Source organism: Alosa alosa, chromosome 2 (assembly GCF_017589495.1).
Source record: "Alosa alosa isolate M-15738 ecotype Scorff River chromosome 2, AALO_Geno_1.1, whole genome shotgun sequence".
Lineage (NCBI taxonomy): Eukaryota > Metazoa > Chordata > Actinopteri > Clupeiformes > Clupeidae > Alosa > Alosa alosa.
In genome coordinates this window covers 14,602,965-14,618,387 of record NC_063190.1, presented here as the reverse complement: position 1 = coordinate 14,618,387, position 15,423 = coordinate 14,602,965, and the positions used below count along the sequence as shown (strand labels likewise).

Below are 15,423 nucleotides of genomic sequence, written 5' to 3'. Positions count from 1 at the left end.
AGATATTTGGAATGAGGTAACAACGTTGTTTACGTTCTTCAGTAGGCCTAGTCACTCACCAGCAGTAAAGGCTTACCATGCTCTTTTCAAAACAGAAAGGCAATAAGTAACCATGTGAAAATGATGTCTCGTTCGACATTCGCATAAGCACCGCATGGTTGCACTATGAAGTTGTCTCTGTAGTATCTACCTTTTATATTGGGCGCCGGGGACAGCGTGTAGGGATTTGTTTGGGGGTGGGGGTTTCGGAGCCTGTCCACCCCTCCTCCCCCTTGCTCTCCCTCGTTTTAGTCCATTGTTGTGAAGCGACAGCGGTGAGTAGGGAGTCCGACTGCCAACAGAGCATTGCTACGAATCCCGAGAGCTGCTAACTGAGACTTTGCCGGACTGATTTTAAAACTCACTTAGCTCATTTGGTGTGGCAAACCATCCAGGAACTGCTTGGGTTCAAGAAGACTGAATCGCTTTGCGCGTGAACATTACCAAGGTGGTCTCTCACAGCCTTGCTCTTGGGTCCCTCATTCATAGCCTCAGAGGCGCTTTGGAGGGTCGCACTAACGTTTCATCGGACGACTTCTGTACCGTTTACATTAGTTTTTAACTCTCGTGGAAACGTTCTATGTGCGTTCAATGGACTAGAAACATCAAAACAGATTTTTATTTTTCACATATTTTTCTTCATGTGGATTAAGCCGGGTATTTTGCTTCGGGAGCACTCGTGTCGAGTCGAGGAAACAGCGCTTTATCCGGCGTCAAGAATCTAATCAAGTGAGGAGTTGGACTTTGCGCACTGTATCAAGGATCAGTTCAATCTGGCGTCTGGACACTAAAGTCCTCAATATTGTTTTCTTATTAATGGATCTATATGTTCGCCACTGAAGTGACTTCACTTTCACAAAGACTTGGAAATAAAATCGTACCTCGGACCAATGGCTAATTTTTGCAAAGAACACTAATCGAATTTCGCCAAGGATTATAACAGCACTGAACGAAAATACGGTATGACATTTTTTGCATGAAATTTGAATTAGGATTGGCTGCTTACAATTCTCATTAACAATTCTAAAAGTCCAACTTTTTTATATTTTAAACGCTGCAATGATGCCTACTACCATGTAGCCTATTAAATTATTCAAGGAAAGGTTTTATACTGTAACTTACCTAGCCTACTTCTTTAGAACACTTGAGAAAGTTGTCGTTATTGTGTTACTATTTCTGAACTAACTGATACATTTCATTTATAACTTGTGTTATGCAAAGTGTATCACGTAGCCTATGTCAGTATGAACAGTTATATTTTAACCAAATCAATTGTCTCAGTCAAACAACGCTGGTGATCGAGCGTTTAATTTATTACCCCTCAATTGTGCTCTTACTTTTGTTTGCCACTCTCTCACAATGTATGTGGTGGTTAAACATTGCTGTATCTATGTTCAAAGAAAGGGACCACACATCAATTTTTTTGCCGTGTAAATGAACAACTCAACATGAATAATTCTAGTGCATGCCTAAAAGCCCAACGGTTGCATACAGATTGGCTTAAAATAATTTTCGGTAGGCTACTTTGACTTTTTCTATCAAACAGTCCCGGGGTAGGCTAACCGCCTTCTTGGCCGCAACTTTGCTGTGATTTTCAACTCCGTCCCTTTTCAGTTCTTCCACTAAACCATAATTTCTGCATGGTCTCGTTTCTCCTATCCTATTGTGATCTCGTCACGCAATGAAAGCTACCCTTCCAGTATAAACAGACTGTAACTGCTATTCGTGGCAGTGCTGTGGTGTTTCTAAAAAGAATGGGACTTTTGTGCCATGCTATGCATAACAAAAGTGACAGATAAACTCGAACACCCAGCGTGTTGCTTTTCTGATTAATTTTAACGAGAACCACTTAACATCAACTCGCTAAACGAGGACAGAAAGAGCCTATAGCCTTTGCCGTCACAAACATTCAGTTGAACTGAAATACGCAGTAAATGATTCACTACTTAATTGTCCTAATGGTTTCATTGTAGGAATGGTCAGTGTTAATTCATATTTTAGTATTTTCTCTTCGTCGTTCCATTCTAAATAGCGAATTTGACCAGACTGTCAATTAAAACAGCCCATGCACAGTCTCCGTTCACGCGCAACAGCTTCTAAACTGCCGCTCTTGCATATTCAGTAGAGGACATTCATAGGCGGATAAGACAGTGGTGAAGTGTCTCACATTCAGGTACGTGAACAAACACCCATATCTCCCCGCAGTCAATGCCTGGAAACATGTCAGTCGAGTGCAATGCCTGATCCAGATTTTTATCTCCTTCATTTCATCGCCACAGGTGATTGGGGTTGCGAGGCACTGGGCTTGCCAATGCCGTACACCAGCTGCTGAGGGTTCCTCAGGCCAGCTCTGACCTCCCCTGCACCCCCATCAGAGAACAAGCAAGAGAAGACCCATCCAGTCTGCAAGATGGCTTATCTCCACAAGGTCCTCATACTGATCGTCTGTGTGGTGGACTACTCCTGGGGAAGGGCTGTCACAACAGAAGAGATTCAAACCAAAGGTATGTTCTATATGGTTCATATCATTCATACAATGCTTATTTTTGGGACTATTTGTGTGTATGGGGTGGGTAAATGGTCAGTGTACATGTATTGCTAAGTTATCCCACTGTAGTTCAGCTTATTATTTAATTGTGTCATAATTTTATCTGAGCCCTGACCAGGGGCATTACGGGGGCGTAAAACAGTAGGTCATGGTCTCCACAGTTATGGCAAAGAGGGGTTGTGAATAAACCCATTATCCGGAGAGAGGTGCCATCGAGCTCCACTGAAGGTGACGTGAAGTAGAGGGGGGCTGTAATCATTTTCCGGAGAAGGGCTCTAGTATTCTCCCCCCTTCCTCTCTTCCTCTTTCCTCTTCTCATAGGCGTAACTGTGCTACCTGATCCGGCCAAAGCCCTGAGGCTCGGAAGTGTAAATCTGTCTGGCCTGGTGCCAGCTGTGAGTGGTTGTGTGTGTGTGTGTGTGTGTGTGTGTGTGTGTGTGTGTTTTGGGGGGGTTGTGGTTCCTATTCTCTCTGTACAAATGCATGACTTGTCTCGGGTTTTGTATGTGCTTTCAGAGGTGAGCATTCAGCCTCAAATGTTTGTTATGATGGCTGTAGATTGATTGCACTCACCACTAAGTGCCCCCAGTCCCACTCCACCCCACCGCACGCACACACGCACACGCACACACACACACACACACACACACACACACACACACACACACACACTACAGCATTGTCAATATGCTCTATGCAAGACAAGCTTAAATTGAAACATAAATAATCAGACGGAATACGGAAAACTGAAAAACATTGCAACAGAGGCTGAATGTGTGATCAAATGAAGAAAAATGGCTGTAGCAGACTGAGAGAGGGGAGGGTTGATGGAAAATTTAGCACAAAGGGACAGGGCAACGATGGAAGTATCTCAAAGAAGGAGAATAGGAAGGATCCTATGCTCCCTCTCTCTCTCTCTCTCTCTCTCTCTCTCTCCTTTTTGACCTTAGCTGCCAGCTTAAAGCTCACCGTGGGCCAGTGTAGAGGGTTCAGGGACCCCGTGGTGGGGTTCAACAAAGCTCCACTGAAGTTCTGCCAGAGGACATTAGAGTCATTAGACAGCAGCACCGTACACACAGGCAAAGCCACCCAGCACAGCCAGTGTCACTAGAAGAAATGTCGAAAAAAGCACATATAAACAAGAAAGAAGTGACTTGGGGGTCAAATGAATGTAACTTGCGTAGGAACCCCCACCACCCCCCAAAAAAGAAGGGGAAAAGATGTTAGGAGACCTGAGCGATGACTGGCCCCTCTGTAGCAGGAAGGATCTGAGAGGCCAGCCAATGTCAGCCAGTTGGGAGCTCAAGTGGTTAATGATTGCTTATACACAAGGAGTTCATTCAGGGAAGCACGGAGGCGCGCTGTGATGTTAGCTCTGGCTGTGATCGTTTCAAAGGTAACCTGCGGCCCAGCAGATTGACACAGCACAACTGGGAGTTCAGCACAGCACAGGGCTGTGCTATAGCTCTAGGCCTGGTGGGTTAAAGTTATTTTTAAAAACAGACACACACACATATGTTTGTTTATTGAATGCCTTTCTTCTTAGAGGTATCCAGGGGGTATAGGTATAGGAGGGATCTCAGAGTTTATGCAGGGAACAGGCAAGTTGCTAAATTGATCTATGAGTGCTGAAATGATTTACAGTAATAACATGTAAAACATGTCAGCGATCTCACAACTATTTATCAAAATGTTTAATAATAATTCAATTACCAGTGCAAACAGTTAAAGGGCTACCTTCAGACCATTTTGTTTTTCTCGCTCAGTTCAAGAGTAAGGAGGCCATCCTTGTATTTCATGGCCCAGCGCTCTTTGTGTGTTTTTGTGAGTTTGGCGTTATTTTTCCTTCCCGCCATTCACACCCATTCGAGAGGTCAAACACAGGCCAACTCTCCAGCTGGACCCATGAAGTTCATTAGCAAGTGTGCCAATGTGACTTTGGAGACTAGGCTTAGTGGAGGTGTGAGTGTGTGTGTGTGTGTGTGTGTGTGTGTGTGTGTGTGTGTGTGTGTGTGTGTGTGTGTGTGTGTGTGTGTGTGTGTGTGTGTGTGTGTGTGTGTGTGTGTGTGTGTGTGTGGTTAGAATGGCTGCTGCATTGGCAATCTCAGTCTCAATTGTGGTGCCATGATACCAACCAATATGACGTCAAAATCTGGTGTTTGGAATAATCCTCTGGTTTCACTCTGCAGTTCCAAAACATTGTTGACTACTTTGAGTGTTTTGCTTATATAAACTTGCACAAAATGGTCCGTGAGTCATTTTTACACAGTCTAATGCTATAGTATTTTGGTAAGCCTCCAGCACAAGCAAATTAACTTAAACGTGTCAATCTCAGCAAAATCTGAAAAGGTGTTTGTTATGTTGCATATGCTTGCCAAAGTAAAAATAAATCACTTAACGCTCCCTCTCTTTTTCTTTTTCACTTTCTCTCTCTCTGTTCCCCCCTCCTTTCCTCTCGCTCCGTCTCCAGACCACCGTGTACACCGTCCACCTCTCGTGCCTGGGTTCCCAGAGAACACCACGGCCGTGGTGGGGGGGAATGTGAAGCTGGTGTGTAAGGTTCACAGGCCGGCCTCCACGCGCATCCAGTGGCTCAAGAAGGACGATGGCCTCCTGGGAGCTGATGGCCAACCTCATCTGCGCGCTCTAACGGTAAAAGAACATTCCGGCACTGAATTATGTTTCAGTTATGAATTATTATGAAAAGTTTACGCAGCAATGTAGTTGTGTCTAATTTTGCTTGCTGTTTTTTTTGTCACAGCCTATTCAAGGTAACATATCCAAGGTGAACGTCCTGGCTCTCAACAATGTGTCAATGGAGAGTACAGGAGAGTATGTGTGCAAGGCAGAGACTTCCTCTGGGCAGTACATGCAGTCAGCCTGGCTAGAAGTTTACCCAGGTAGGCCAATCAGTTCCTACTGGATTTAGTCAGTAATGTTGTTTGGCTCACTAAAAGTATTGCTGACATCTAATGAATTTGGATTGTTTTTTTTTTTTGTAGAGGAACTTCTGTCTTCTCTGATGCCAAATGCCCGTCTGGAAACAGCAGAAGGTAAGCACACCCGCCAAATGTTGAGTTGAAAAATTCAGAATTATCCTGTGTTAAGCATTACCTGTTTAGTTCATATTTAGGGTTGAAGTTCTGGTCAAGCCCTCAAGCACATTTGTAGTTGCATTGATTGCAGACTGTCATGCGACTTCACTAATGAATCTAACAGACCTTGAATTGTATCTTTGTTTCATGTATCTCTGTTCTGTTTCTAGATGTTTCCGAGGACCAGCTGGACGACGTGTCCGAGCACCTGCTGCTGGAACCAGGTGATGTGCTGAAGCTGCGCTGTGATGGCGGTCGCCGGGGGTCAGTGCTCTGGTACAAGGGCGATGCCCGCGTGCAGCACAGCACACGGATCCACATCCGTGCTGGCGTCATGGAGATCGTCGACATCACCTACGATGACTCAGGAGTGTACGTGTGCATGCTGCGAGGCTCGCGGGAGATGCTGCGTAACTTCACTATCATGGTGGCAGGTATGGACATCACTGGACACACACACACACACACACACACACACACACACACACACACACACACACATACACACACTGTATACTGTACTGGGCTGCATTTTACATAGTTTATGATTGTCCAAAAGTGTCACTCATACATATACCACATGTTACAATGCTGACCATACATAATGCTTGCCATGATTTAGATAATAATGTAATCTTTCTGGTCATTTCTCTAACATCATGTTCTCTTTGTCCAACATGATCAGACTCCCTTGGCTCTGGTGATGATGATGAGGACAATGGCCTGGATGACATGCTGACAGAGTCTGAGAACGACCAGGTGTACTTTAGTAGAGGTCAGTTGTACAGCCAAAGCACATGCTCAGATTCTTATTTTTATTTGGTTTTCTATTTTTAGATAGTTGACTGGATTATTTGCCCTTGTTAGTAAATATTGACCAGGACGGCAGAGTGGTTTGTTTACAGAATTTCAGCAATGCACGGCCTTGGCCAAAATAGCTTCGGTCAAGTGGTATAAGGTATAAATGCAAGGTACAGCAGTATAAGCATCAGGACATAGTTAGGGTCAACTGATGTGAAGTGTTGTGTAGAGGAGAATACATTAGTTGAACATACACAAAAAGACCTAGATCTAAATGAAAAACATCCTTCCTTTTTATATTGTGGACAGTAAAGCTAATCTGTGTCTCCTCTTGTCCTCTCTTTTGTCCCTCAGGACCCTACTGGACGCACACTCAGCGCATGGAGAAGAAGCTCTACGCCGTGCCGGCCGGCAACACGGTCAAGTTCCGCTGCCCTGCCACAGGCAGCCCCTTACCCACTATCCGCTGGCTGAAGAATGGCCGTGAGTTCCGGGGCGAGCACCGCATCGGGGGCATCAAGGTGAATAGACTCTCCAAAGGGAATGTGTGTCGGTGTAAATGTGTTTAAGATATCTTGGTGTATCTCATTGACACAGAACAAGAGTGATATGAATATGTCTATAACACGTGAATATGTTTTGTTTGCTGAACAGCTTCGTCACCAGCACTGGAGCCTGGTCATGGAGAGTGTGGTTCCGTCAGATCGGGGCAACTACACGTGTGTCGTGGAGAACAAGTTTGGCTCCATCACCCACAGCTACCTGCTGGATGTGCTTGGTAAGACACGGACGTAGACACACACACACACACGCACACACACACACGCACACACACACACACACAACACACCAGGTCTGTGGGTCTGAGGAGGAGTTTTGAGTTTTGTGGAGTCAGCGGCAGTCCACAGCGGTCAGCAGCTGTCAGTGGAGATCACAATCAAACTGGCCCAGAGTGGCCGGCCATGCTGGAAGTGACTGGTTTGCCTGCAGGCCTGACATGAAAAGAGAGGGAGGGAGAGAGATAGAGAAAGAGAGAGGTGGAAAAATGAGAGAGGGAGGGAGAGAGAGAGAGAAAGAGAGAGAGAGAGACAGGACATCCCAGCTCCTGAAAGCGGTGCATGTGGCGAAAGGCGCCAGAGTCGACTCAGTGGCTTTCAGATGTCTGTGGCAATATTTAAGGTCCGCTATGAGTGTGGAGAGAGGGGGCAGTAAATTTGGGCTGGGGCACGGCGGGGGAGGACTGGGGGGTCTGGCGTCGGTCCGCGTGCCACCAGGCCTGGAAGCGGAGCGAGCGGTAGTGTCCAGACCAGTTTTCTACCTGACCTGTGACAGACCTGTTTGTTAAGAGTCCAGCATGGGGTCAACTGCTGTCTCCATGCAGAAAAAGGGAGAGAGAGAGAGAGAGAGAAAGAGAAGGGGTGGGGGTAGAAAGACCCATACAATGAAAAAGAAAAAAAAAGCAGAGAAGCTCCATGTCATCAAAGCATGCCAGCTTACAGACAGAGGGAGAGAGTATGTGCAGCTAAACAGACAGACAGACAAACAGAGGGAGAGAGTATGTGCAGCTAAACAGACAGACAGACAGACAGAGTGAGAGTGTAGGGCAGCTAAACAGACAGACAGACAGAGAGGACAGACAAACAGATAGAGAGCGAAAGAGGGAGAGAGTGAAAAAGTGAGTGATAGGAAGAAAGGGGGTAGGCAAAAATCCCCCACCAATGGAACCAATTAGTGGACGTCTGGCCAGCTTTGGAAGCAGTGCTTATCTCTTTCACTGGTCTGGCATTCTTATCAGATTAGCACTCTCAGCATTTAACATGCTTTCCCCTGCTTTGCAGATATTCTCCCTCTCCCTTTCTGTATGTGTATGTGTGGTGTGTGACTCCTCTGAAGTTGGCTTAAATGTGGTCTTATTTTGACTTGGACCTTTGAGTGTGATTTTTGAAACTGAGTTGTGACTTGGCAGCATATTCCTTTCTATTTTTTTGTTTAAGTCACCAATCACTAAGTCAAAACATCAGCCAGAAAATGACTTTTTAATGTGAAACGTATAAATAACTTGATAATGTAAAACATAAACATTTATTTTAGATTGTATGTGTTGAGAAAGAGTCTAACATTCAACACAGAGAGAAAAGCCCTGCTGACCATCCCTCTCTCCCTCTGTTTCTAGAGCGCTCCCCACATCGGCCTATCCTGCAGGCTGGACTGCCCGCCAACATCACCGCTGTGGTGGGGGGTGATGCCCAGTTCCTCTGTAAGGTGTACAGTGATGCCCAGCCCCACATCCAGTGGCTCAAGCACATTGAGAAGAATGGCAGCCGATATGGCCCAGATGGCATCCCTTACGTTCAAGTCCTCAAGGTAACACTCAACACGAAGCTGTGGAACCCGTGTCGTGCAATGTTTTCATTAGTTTTGGTTGACTGCAATTGCACAGATGTCATGTATTGTATGTGAAGGTGCTTCAAAGGTGTTGCAAAATGCTTACTTAGTTGTAACTATTTTATTCCTTATTGTTTTAGACTGGGAGCTTGAACATGTCCGAGGTGGAGGTCCTGTATCTGACCAACATCACTATGGAGGATGCAGGAGAGTACACATGCTTGGCTGGCAACTCCATCGGATTCTCCTACCAGTCTGCATGGCTTACGGTCCTCTCTGGTAAGTCCTCCTCTACTCAGCAATCACTCACTTCAGACACTTCACTTGTTCTCCTAACACACACCGGCAGACCAGTTCTCATCCTGTTAGTTGTTGGTTGTTGTTTACAGAGGAGGAAGTGGCAGATGAAGTGGAGAAGATGGAGACCAAGTACACAGACATCATCATCTATGCATCGGGTGTCCTGGCTCTGGTGATGGCCATCATCATCGTGGTTCTTTGCCGTATGCAGGTCCACCCAAGCCGAGAACCGTTCGACGTTCTACCAGTTCAGAAGCTCTCCAAGTTCCCTCTTCGTAGACAGGTATGCATGACTCTGCTCACTTTGGGTCTTGGCATTAGATGGGGAAAGTGTCATATTATTTTGTTTAACCTGTCCATGGTTCTATAGCCATTTATAGAGTTTGTTGAATGTATTAAAACTAAACATTTTTTTTCTATTCTCTCCAGTACTCTGTGGAGTCCAACTCATCAGGGAAGTCCAGTGCCTCTTTGATGAGGGTGGCCAGGCTGTCGTCCAGCTGCTCCCCGATGCTGGCTGGAGTCATGGAGTTTGAGCTCCCCTATGACCCAGACTGGGAGTACCCCAGGGAGAAGTAAGTGCTTTACTAGCAGACCATTTCTCACTGTCGCCCTAATGGTTTTGCCATTTACTCGCACTTGTTTATTTGTGTGTTTTTAATGTCTTTTTTTATGCCTCTGCTTATAGCTTGACCTTGGGGAAACCACTGGGTGAAGGCTGCTTTGGTCAGGTGGTGAGAGCAGATGCTTTTGGCATCAACAAAGAGAATCCAGAGCAGGTGTCCACTGTGGCTGTCAAGATGCTGAAAGGTAACATCTCAAAAGCAATCCAAAATGGACTGCTCCGAAAGAATACCTTCCAATGAGTGTGTGTGTGTTCTTGGTTTTGAACAATAGTCAATACTCAATACAATGCTTTTAATCCAGATGATGCCACGGACAAAGACCTGGCCGACCTGATCTCCGAGATGGAGCTCATGAAGGGCATGGGCAAACACAAGAACATCATCAACCTTCTGGGAGTCTGCACACAAGATGGTGAGTTTGTTTGCCCTCCCTAAATGGGCACTGTGGCTTTGTCTCGCCAGCAAGTCAAATTTACACAGCAGCCCCCAGCTCAAATTCACAGACGAATGTAACAACCCCCCATCTCTCTCCCCCTCTCTCTCTCTCTCTCTCTCTGTCTGTCTCTCCGGTTTCCACTTTTTTCTCTCCCCTCTCTCTCTCTCAGGTCCTCTGTATGTTCTGGTGGAGTATGCGTCAAAGGGCAGTCTGAGGGAGTACCTGCGAGCTCGCCGCCCGCCTGGAATGGACTACACCTTTGACGTGACCAAAGTCCCTGAGGAGCAGCTCACATTCAAGGACCTGCTCTCCTGTGCCTATCAGGTGGCCCGTGGCATGGAGTACCTGGCTTCCAATAGGGTGAGTCATAGGCCACCGAAACAACCCCCCCGATCCACCCTCAAAGTTGAGAGTGTTGTTCACCCGAGTGTTGGGTGTTGTTGTACACCCCCATTTCTTTCATCAAAACGAGTCACATTTGTGCGTGTGTGTGTGTGTGTGAGTGACGGGCGTTGACACTATCCTCCGCCGGCATTCCTCCAGTGGCCCTGAGAGAGAGAGAGAGAGTGCCGTGGCCGTGTTTAGGCGCTTGTCTGACCCATCCCGCCTCCGCTGTGGGCTTTTGTCCCTTTTAGCAGTGCCATAAATCTGTTAGCAAACAGTCTAAGGCTACAGATCGTGTTACCAGCTTTTTGTGGCCTGCTAAGAATGTGAGCGTCTGAGAAACGCTCCTCCATTATGGGCCCGCAAAAAAACTGGGGGCCTGCTTTTTTTTTTCTCTCCCTCTACCACTCTAGCTCTCTCTCAACCACTCATTGTATACATGTCACTCTCTTTCTTCCTCACTCTCTTTCTTCCTCTCTCTCTCTCTCTCTCTTTCCTCTCCTCCTTTCCATACCCCCAATCCCCAAATACAGCGTCTATTTTAGAATGCGAAACCAGAGTAAACTTAATGACATCCATGCCGTCCAGCTCTCTGAGGACGAGAAGGGTGGTGGGCGGCTGCTCTTATTTTTTGGCGAAACCTCAGAGTTTATTTACAGTTGTGCGCAGCAGGGCCGAGACATGGCTAAAAAAGTAGAGATTTATGTGACATACAGAAACATACATGTAGGCATTCGTATCTGTCCTGTTTTGGTGTGTGTGGGGACTGGTGTTTTTTTTTTTGCAAGAATAGCAACCCCCGGTGTTAGTCTGGAATGCCACCACCACAAAACCCAAGGAATGAAGGCCTGCACAGGCCTCTGCATCATTGTCAGAGCCCTAGTGTTCGTAATTATATGACCTCTCTAAGCATCTTTCCCTCTTTCTCTGAAACCCAACAGTGCATCCACAGGGACTTGGCCGCAAGGAACGTCTTGGTGACCGAAGACAATGTCATGAAAATCGCCGACTTCGGCCTGGCCCGGGGAGTTCACCAGATCGACTACTACAAGAAAACAACCAACGTGAGTGATATTTAAAAAAAAAAAAAAAAAAATTTGTGGTTGTCTTTTTTTAAGAACCCACTTTTGCTGGCTCATCCTCCTCCCAGCCACCCCAGTCTCTGTTCTTGTAAACACTGGAGTCTGTTCGCCCCCTGTCTCAGGCGCCAGACCACCTCCCTGACTCCCTCACACTCACCCCCACAACCCCCATGCCACCCCCTTCCTTCATTCCTGGGGTGTGTTTGCAGCTTTAATGATTTTAAAGACAGATGTTTGATGTGTCGCCTCTGATTGGCAGATCACTTAATGGGGGATAATTAGATGAAGGGGTCTCGATTATAGGGGCAGCAAGGGAGAGAGCAGAGCTGTTGTGTGTGTGTGTGTGTGTGTGTGTGTGTGTGTGTGTTTGTTTCTCTATGTATATCAGAGAGAAAATTAGATACGTGCACATTTTGTATTTTGTGAGTGGACAAGTCTGTCTATTTATGTGTGTGTGTGTGTGCATGTGTGTGTGTTTGTCTATGTATATCAGAGAGAAAATGAGATACAAACACGCACATTCACGCATGTCGTACTTCCAATCAAGTTGCAACTAGCTCAACATGACAGAATGACCGTTTAATGCAACATACTAATGTTCTCCTCTAATTGCAGGGACGACTGCCAGTGAAATGGATGGCGCCAGAGGCCTTGTTTGACAGAGTCTACACACACCAGAGTGATGTGTAAGTAATAATCACTAATCTCCACAACCCAGCCAGACCATCAGCTGACCAGGAAGGAACTCTGGAATCCCCAAAGAGATGGAATGCTAGGGCCTGTTCCGATTAATCAGAATACTATTTGGACTGAGGAAAGCACCCTGGCATAGATTAACCCGATTTGGCCCTTGTACATTTTTAACGAGCGTAAATAAGCCTTTTAATGAATGAATTGGTGTTTTGTGAGGATTTTGTTCGAGGGGTGCAAGCTCGTGGCTGGCCCTCTACTTTGGCATGGTGTGTGTGTGTGTGTGTGTGTGCACCTAAATGTTAGTATGTGTGATTTGTGTGTTAACATGAAGACCCATGTGGTGCCCCCCCTCTCTCTCCAGCTGGTCTTTTGGAGTCCTAATGTGGGAGATTTTCACTCTGGGTGGCTCTCCTTATCCTGGGATTCCTGTGGAGGAACTTTTCAAGCTCTTGAAGGAAGGCCATCGCATGGACAAGCCCTCCAACTGCACACATGAACTGTAAGTAGCAAAACCTTTCCTTTCATATTTCACGAAAATTATACAGTATACAGTATACAGTATACAGTACAAGCATACATTTCTCTCATTCGGTGTGCTCCCAGGGTTATCAAACACATCACCCTCAGTGTTGTTGGCACTAGTTCTACCAGTAGAGCTAGAGGAACATATTTATGTTGGTCTATAAATCTCCCAAACATGGGGGATTATAGTTCTCCTATTCTACTTTACTCTGTCATGAAAAAGCTTAATGATTGACCAAGAGATGGCTTCCCTGTTCATCTGACTCTATGTGTATCCTTACAGGTACATGAAGATGAGAGAGTGCTGGCATGCCGTTCCCACACAAAGACCCACCTTCAAACAGCTGGTAGAGGAGCTGGACAGACTTCTACTGTCCATTTCAGATGAGGTAAGTGCTCCCTGCTCTCACTGAAGGGAAACATTTAATAAAAACTATAATTGTAAAAAAAACTTGAAAAAACTTGAAAAAGTAGAAAAGATTGATATGCAAGTAGACTAATGAATATCATTTCATCGACTTTCCCTCTTCAGTACTTGGATTTGTCCACCCCATTTGAGCAGTACTCTCCATCTTGTGAGGACACCTCCAGCTCTTGTTCATCGGACAATGATTCAGTCTTTACCCATGATGCCATCTCCACTGACCCTTGTCTCCTCGGCTATCACAACGTCCGATCTCGGAGAGACCTATAGGCAGCGGAAAGGCACAGCTTGACCTCGGTGTTGGACTCTTTTTGGCACTAGTTGCTCGGACGGAACATGATGTCGCATTGAACATGATTGCACGAGAAAACAGCGGTACTCAGAGGTTGACATCTCTGCCTTACAGCCCAAGAACATTATTGCGATGCTTGGCACTACAGTAAGAAAAGCAACAATCAAATGAAAATGGCTGCTTCAAACGTACAGGTTTCATTTCTTTTCAGCCTGGTTGCATTCATGAAGAGGCTGGTTGGAGATAAGCGTGTAAGAACTCCCCTGAAGTATCTGAACAGTATTGAAAACTGGAGTGTTTTACAAATTAAGAAAAGAACATTTATTTTGATATTAAAGAGAAAAGCATTGTTAAATATAAATTTCTCTCTATATAAAATTATTTTACATTTTGCTATTTAAAGAAAAGAAAAACAGCTGTCTTAAATCTCAGGAAATCATGTGTTAATTTGCTGTAGTGACAGCAATACAGTGCCTGATTTTTAGATTTCCTGTAAATATATTAAAATATTATATGTACATATCTCACAAAAAAAGACAATTACTTTTATAACTTATTCTAAATGATATGAAGTGAAGGTCTTGCGCTGGTGAAGACCAATGAGGTAATTCTGCTTTGAGAGGACAAAAGAAGACTATTACTTTTCTTTTTTTAAATATTCGTTGTTGTATGCCACTCACATCATTGTACGCATCGCCTGAGCCAATCCTGCCAGGACCATATCTGCTAAGCTGTCTTGGTAGTTTCTCATGCCACTCCATCTGCCTGGAGTGGACAAGTGGCTGCCAAACGCAAAACAAAAGACTGGCCTCACAGAGTCTAACACAATCTAACACATTGGACACATCTTGGGAGACAAGCGAAGCCTCTACTGTCAGCACTGTAAAAAAAGAAAGAAATTGACTCAGAGTGAATGTGGTGGAAAACATTGGTGGTGGTGGTTGGGGGCGGGGAGTGTAGAGACATGGGACAGTGTTGAGGGGCTGAAGTGAAGCAGTTGTCCATTGTCTCCTCAGACCCCCTTTTTTTTTTACCCCACTTCAGCTTGTTTGTAGCCTCCAAGTACAGGCCAGCGTAGCACAATGGGACCAAGGCCCCTCTAATGGCTGTAGCTGTGTCCACAGTTGAGATGGCAGGGGGTGGAAGAGGGGAGGGAGGCGGCACACAGGAGAGAGAGAGGGAAAGACATGGAGAGAGAGGGAGGGAGATAGCCAAGGGTTGGGAGGGCAGCTTCTCCTACAGCTTGTGTGCAAATGAGGTGCCCTTATTATGTAAATGCATCCAGCTGCCCCATCTTTATCCCTGCCCCATCTTTTTAATATACAATGCTAATGTTTTAACAGGGGGTTGGTCAAGCCTCCCTTTTTTATGGGTGAACCCCTGGCAGTGCCCTTCAGGGGGATCATGGCCAGACCTCTGGGAGCTGATAAGAATCCAGTGCTTTGCATTTGTTTTGTTTTCGCCCCCTTTTTTTTTTTTTCTCAAGTTAAGTGAACCAAATTCCAAGCAGTCTCTCAGCCCCAAAGGTGTGTTTTTGTGTAAACATGTTCGCATGCAGGCAATTTAGGCAGGCGGGGCTCGTCCCTTTGTGCATACAAGAATGAGTGACTAGAAAAATTAGCAACCTCACTCAAATTCTGGATTTTTTTGTTTTGTTTTGCAAGGCAGCTACACCAATAGAAGACCTCTCAAGCAATACCAAACCACAGTCCTCTAAAAAGGGTCTTATTTTCACTCCGTGGCCCTTCCCAGTCATACTATGAAATTTACATCCTCATTACCAGCTTTTATACTCC

General features: G+C 45.6%; 1 protein-coding gene across 1 annotated transcript; it reads left to right on the top strand.

Annotated features, from left to right (window-relative positions):
* The first annotated feature begins 308 nt into the window (after window positions 1–308).
* fgfr4 (fibroblast growth factor receptor 4) lies at window positions 309–15,088 on the top strand. Its single transcript, XM_048235018.1, has 21 exons — window positions 309–999; window positions 2,319–2,543; window positions 5,058–5,239; window positions 5,349–5,487; window positions 5,590–5,640; window positions 5,853–6,116; window positions 6,368–6,457; window positions 6,838–7,004; window positions 7,138–7,261; window positions 8,657–8,847; window positions 9,009–9,147; window positions 9,258–9,451; window positions 9,598–9,743; window positions 9,857–9,978; window positions 10,096–10,206; window positions 10,400–10,590; window positions 11,556–11,678; window positions 12,312–12,382; window positions 12,751–12,888; window positions 13,195–13,300; window positions 13,444–15,088. Exons 2-21 carry the CDS (start codon window positions 2,450–2,452, stop codon window positions 13,603–13,605), a joined length of 2,805 nt encoding a protein of 934 aa, XP_048090975.1. The 5' UTR covers window positions 309–999; window positions 2,319–2,449; the 3' UTR covers window positions 13,606–15,088.
* The last annotated feature ends 335 nt before the right edge of the window (window positions 15,089–15,423 follow it).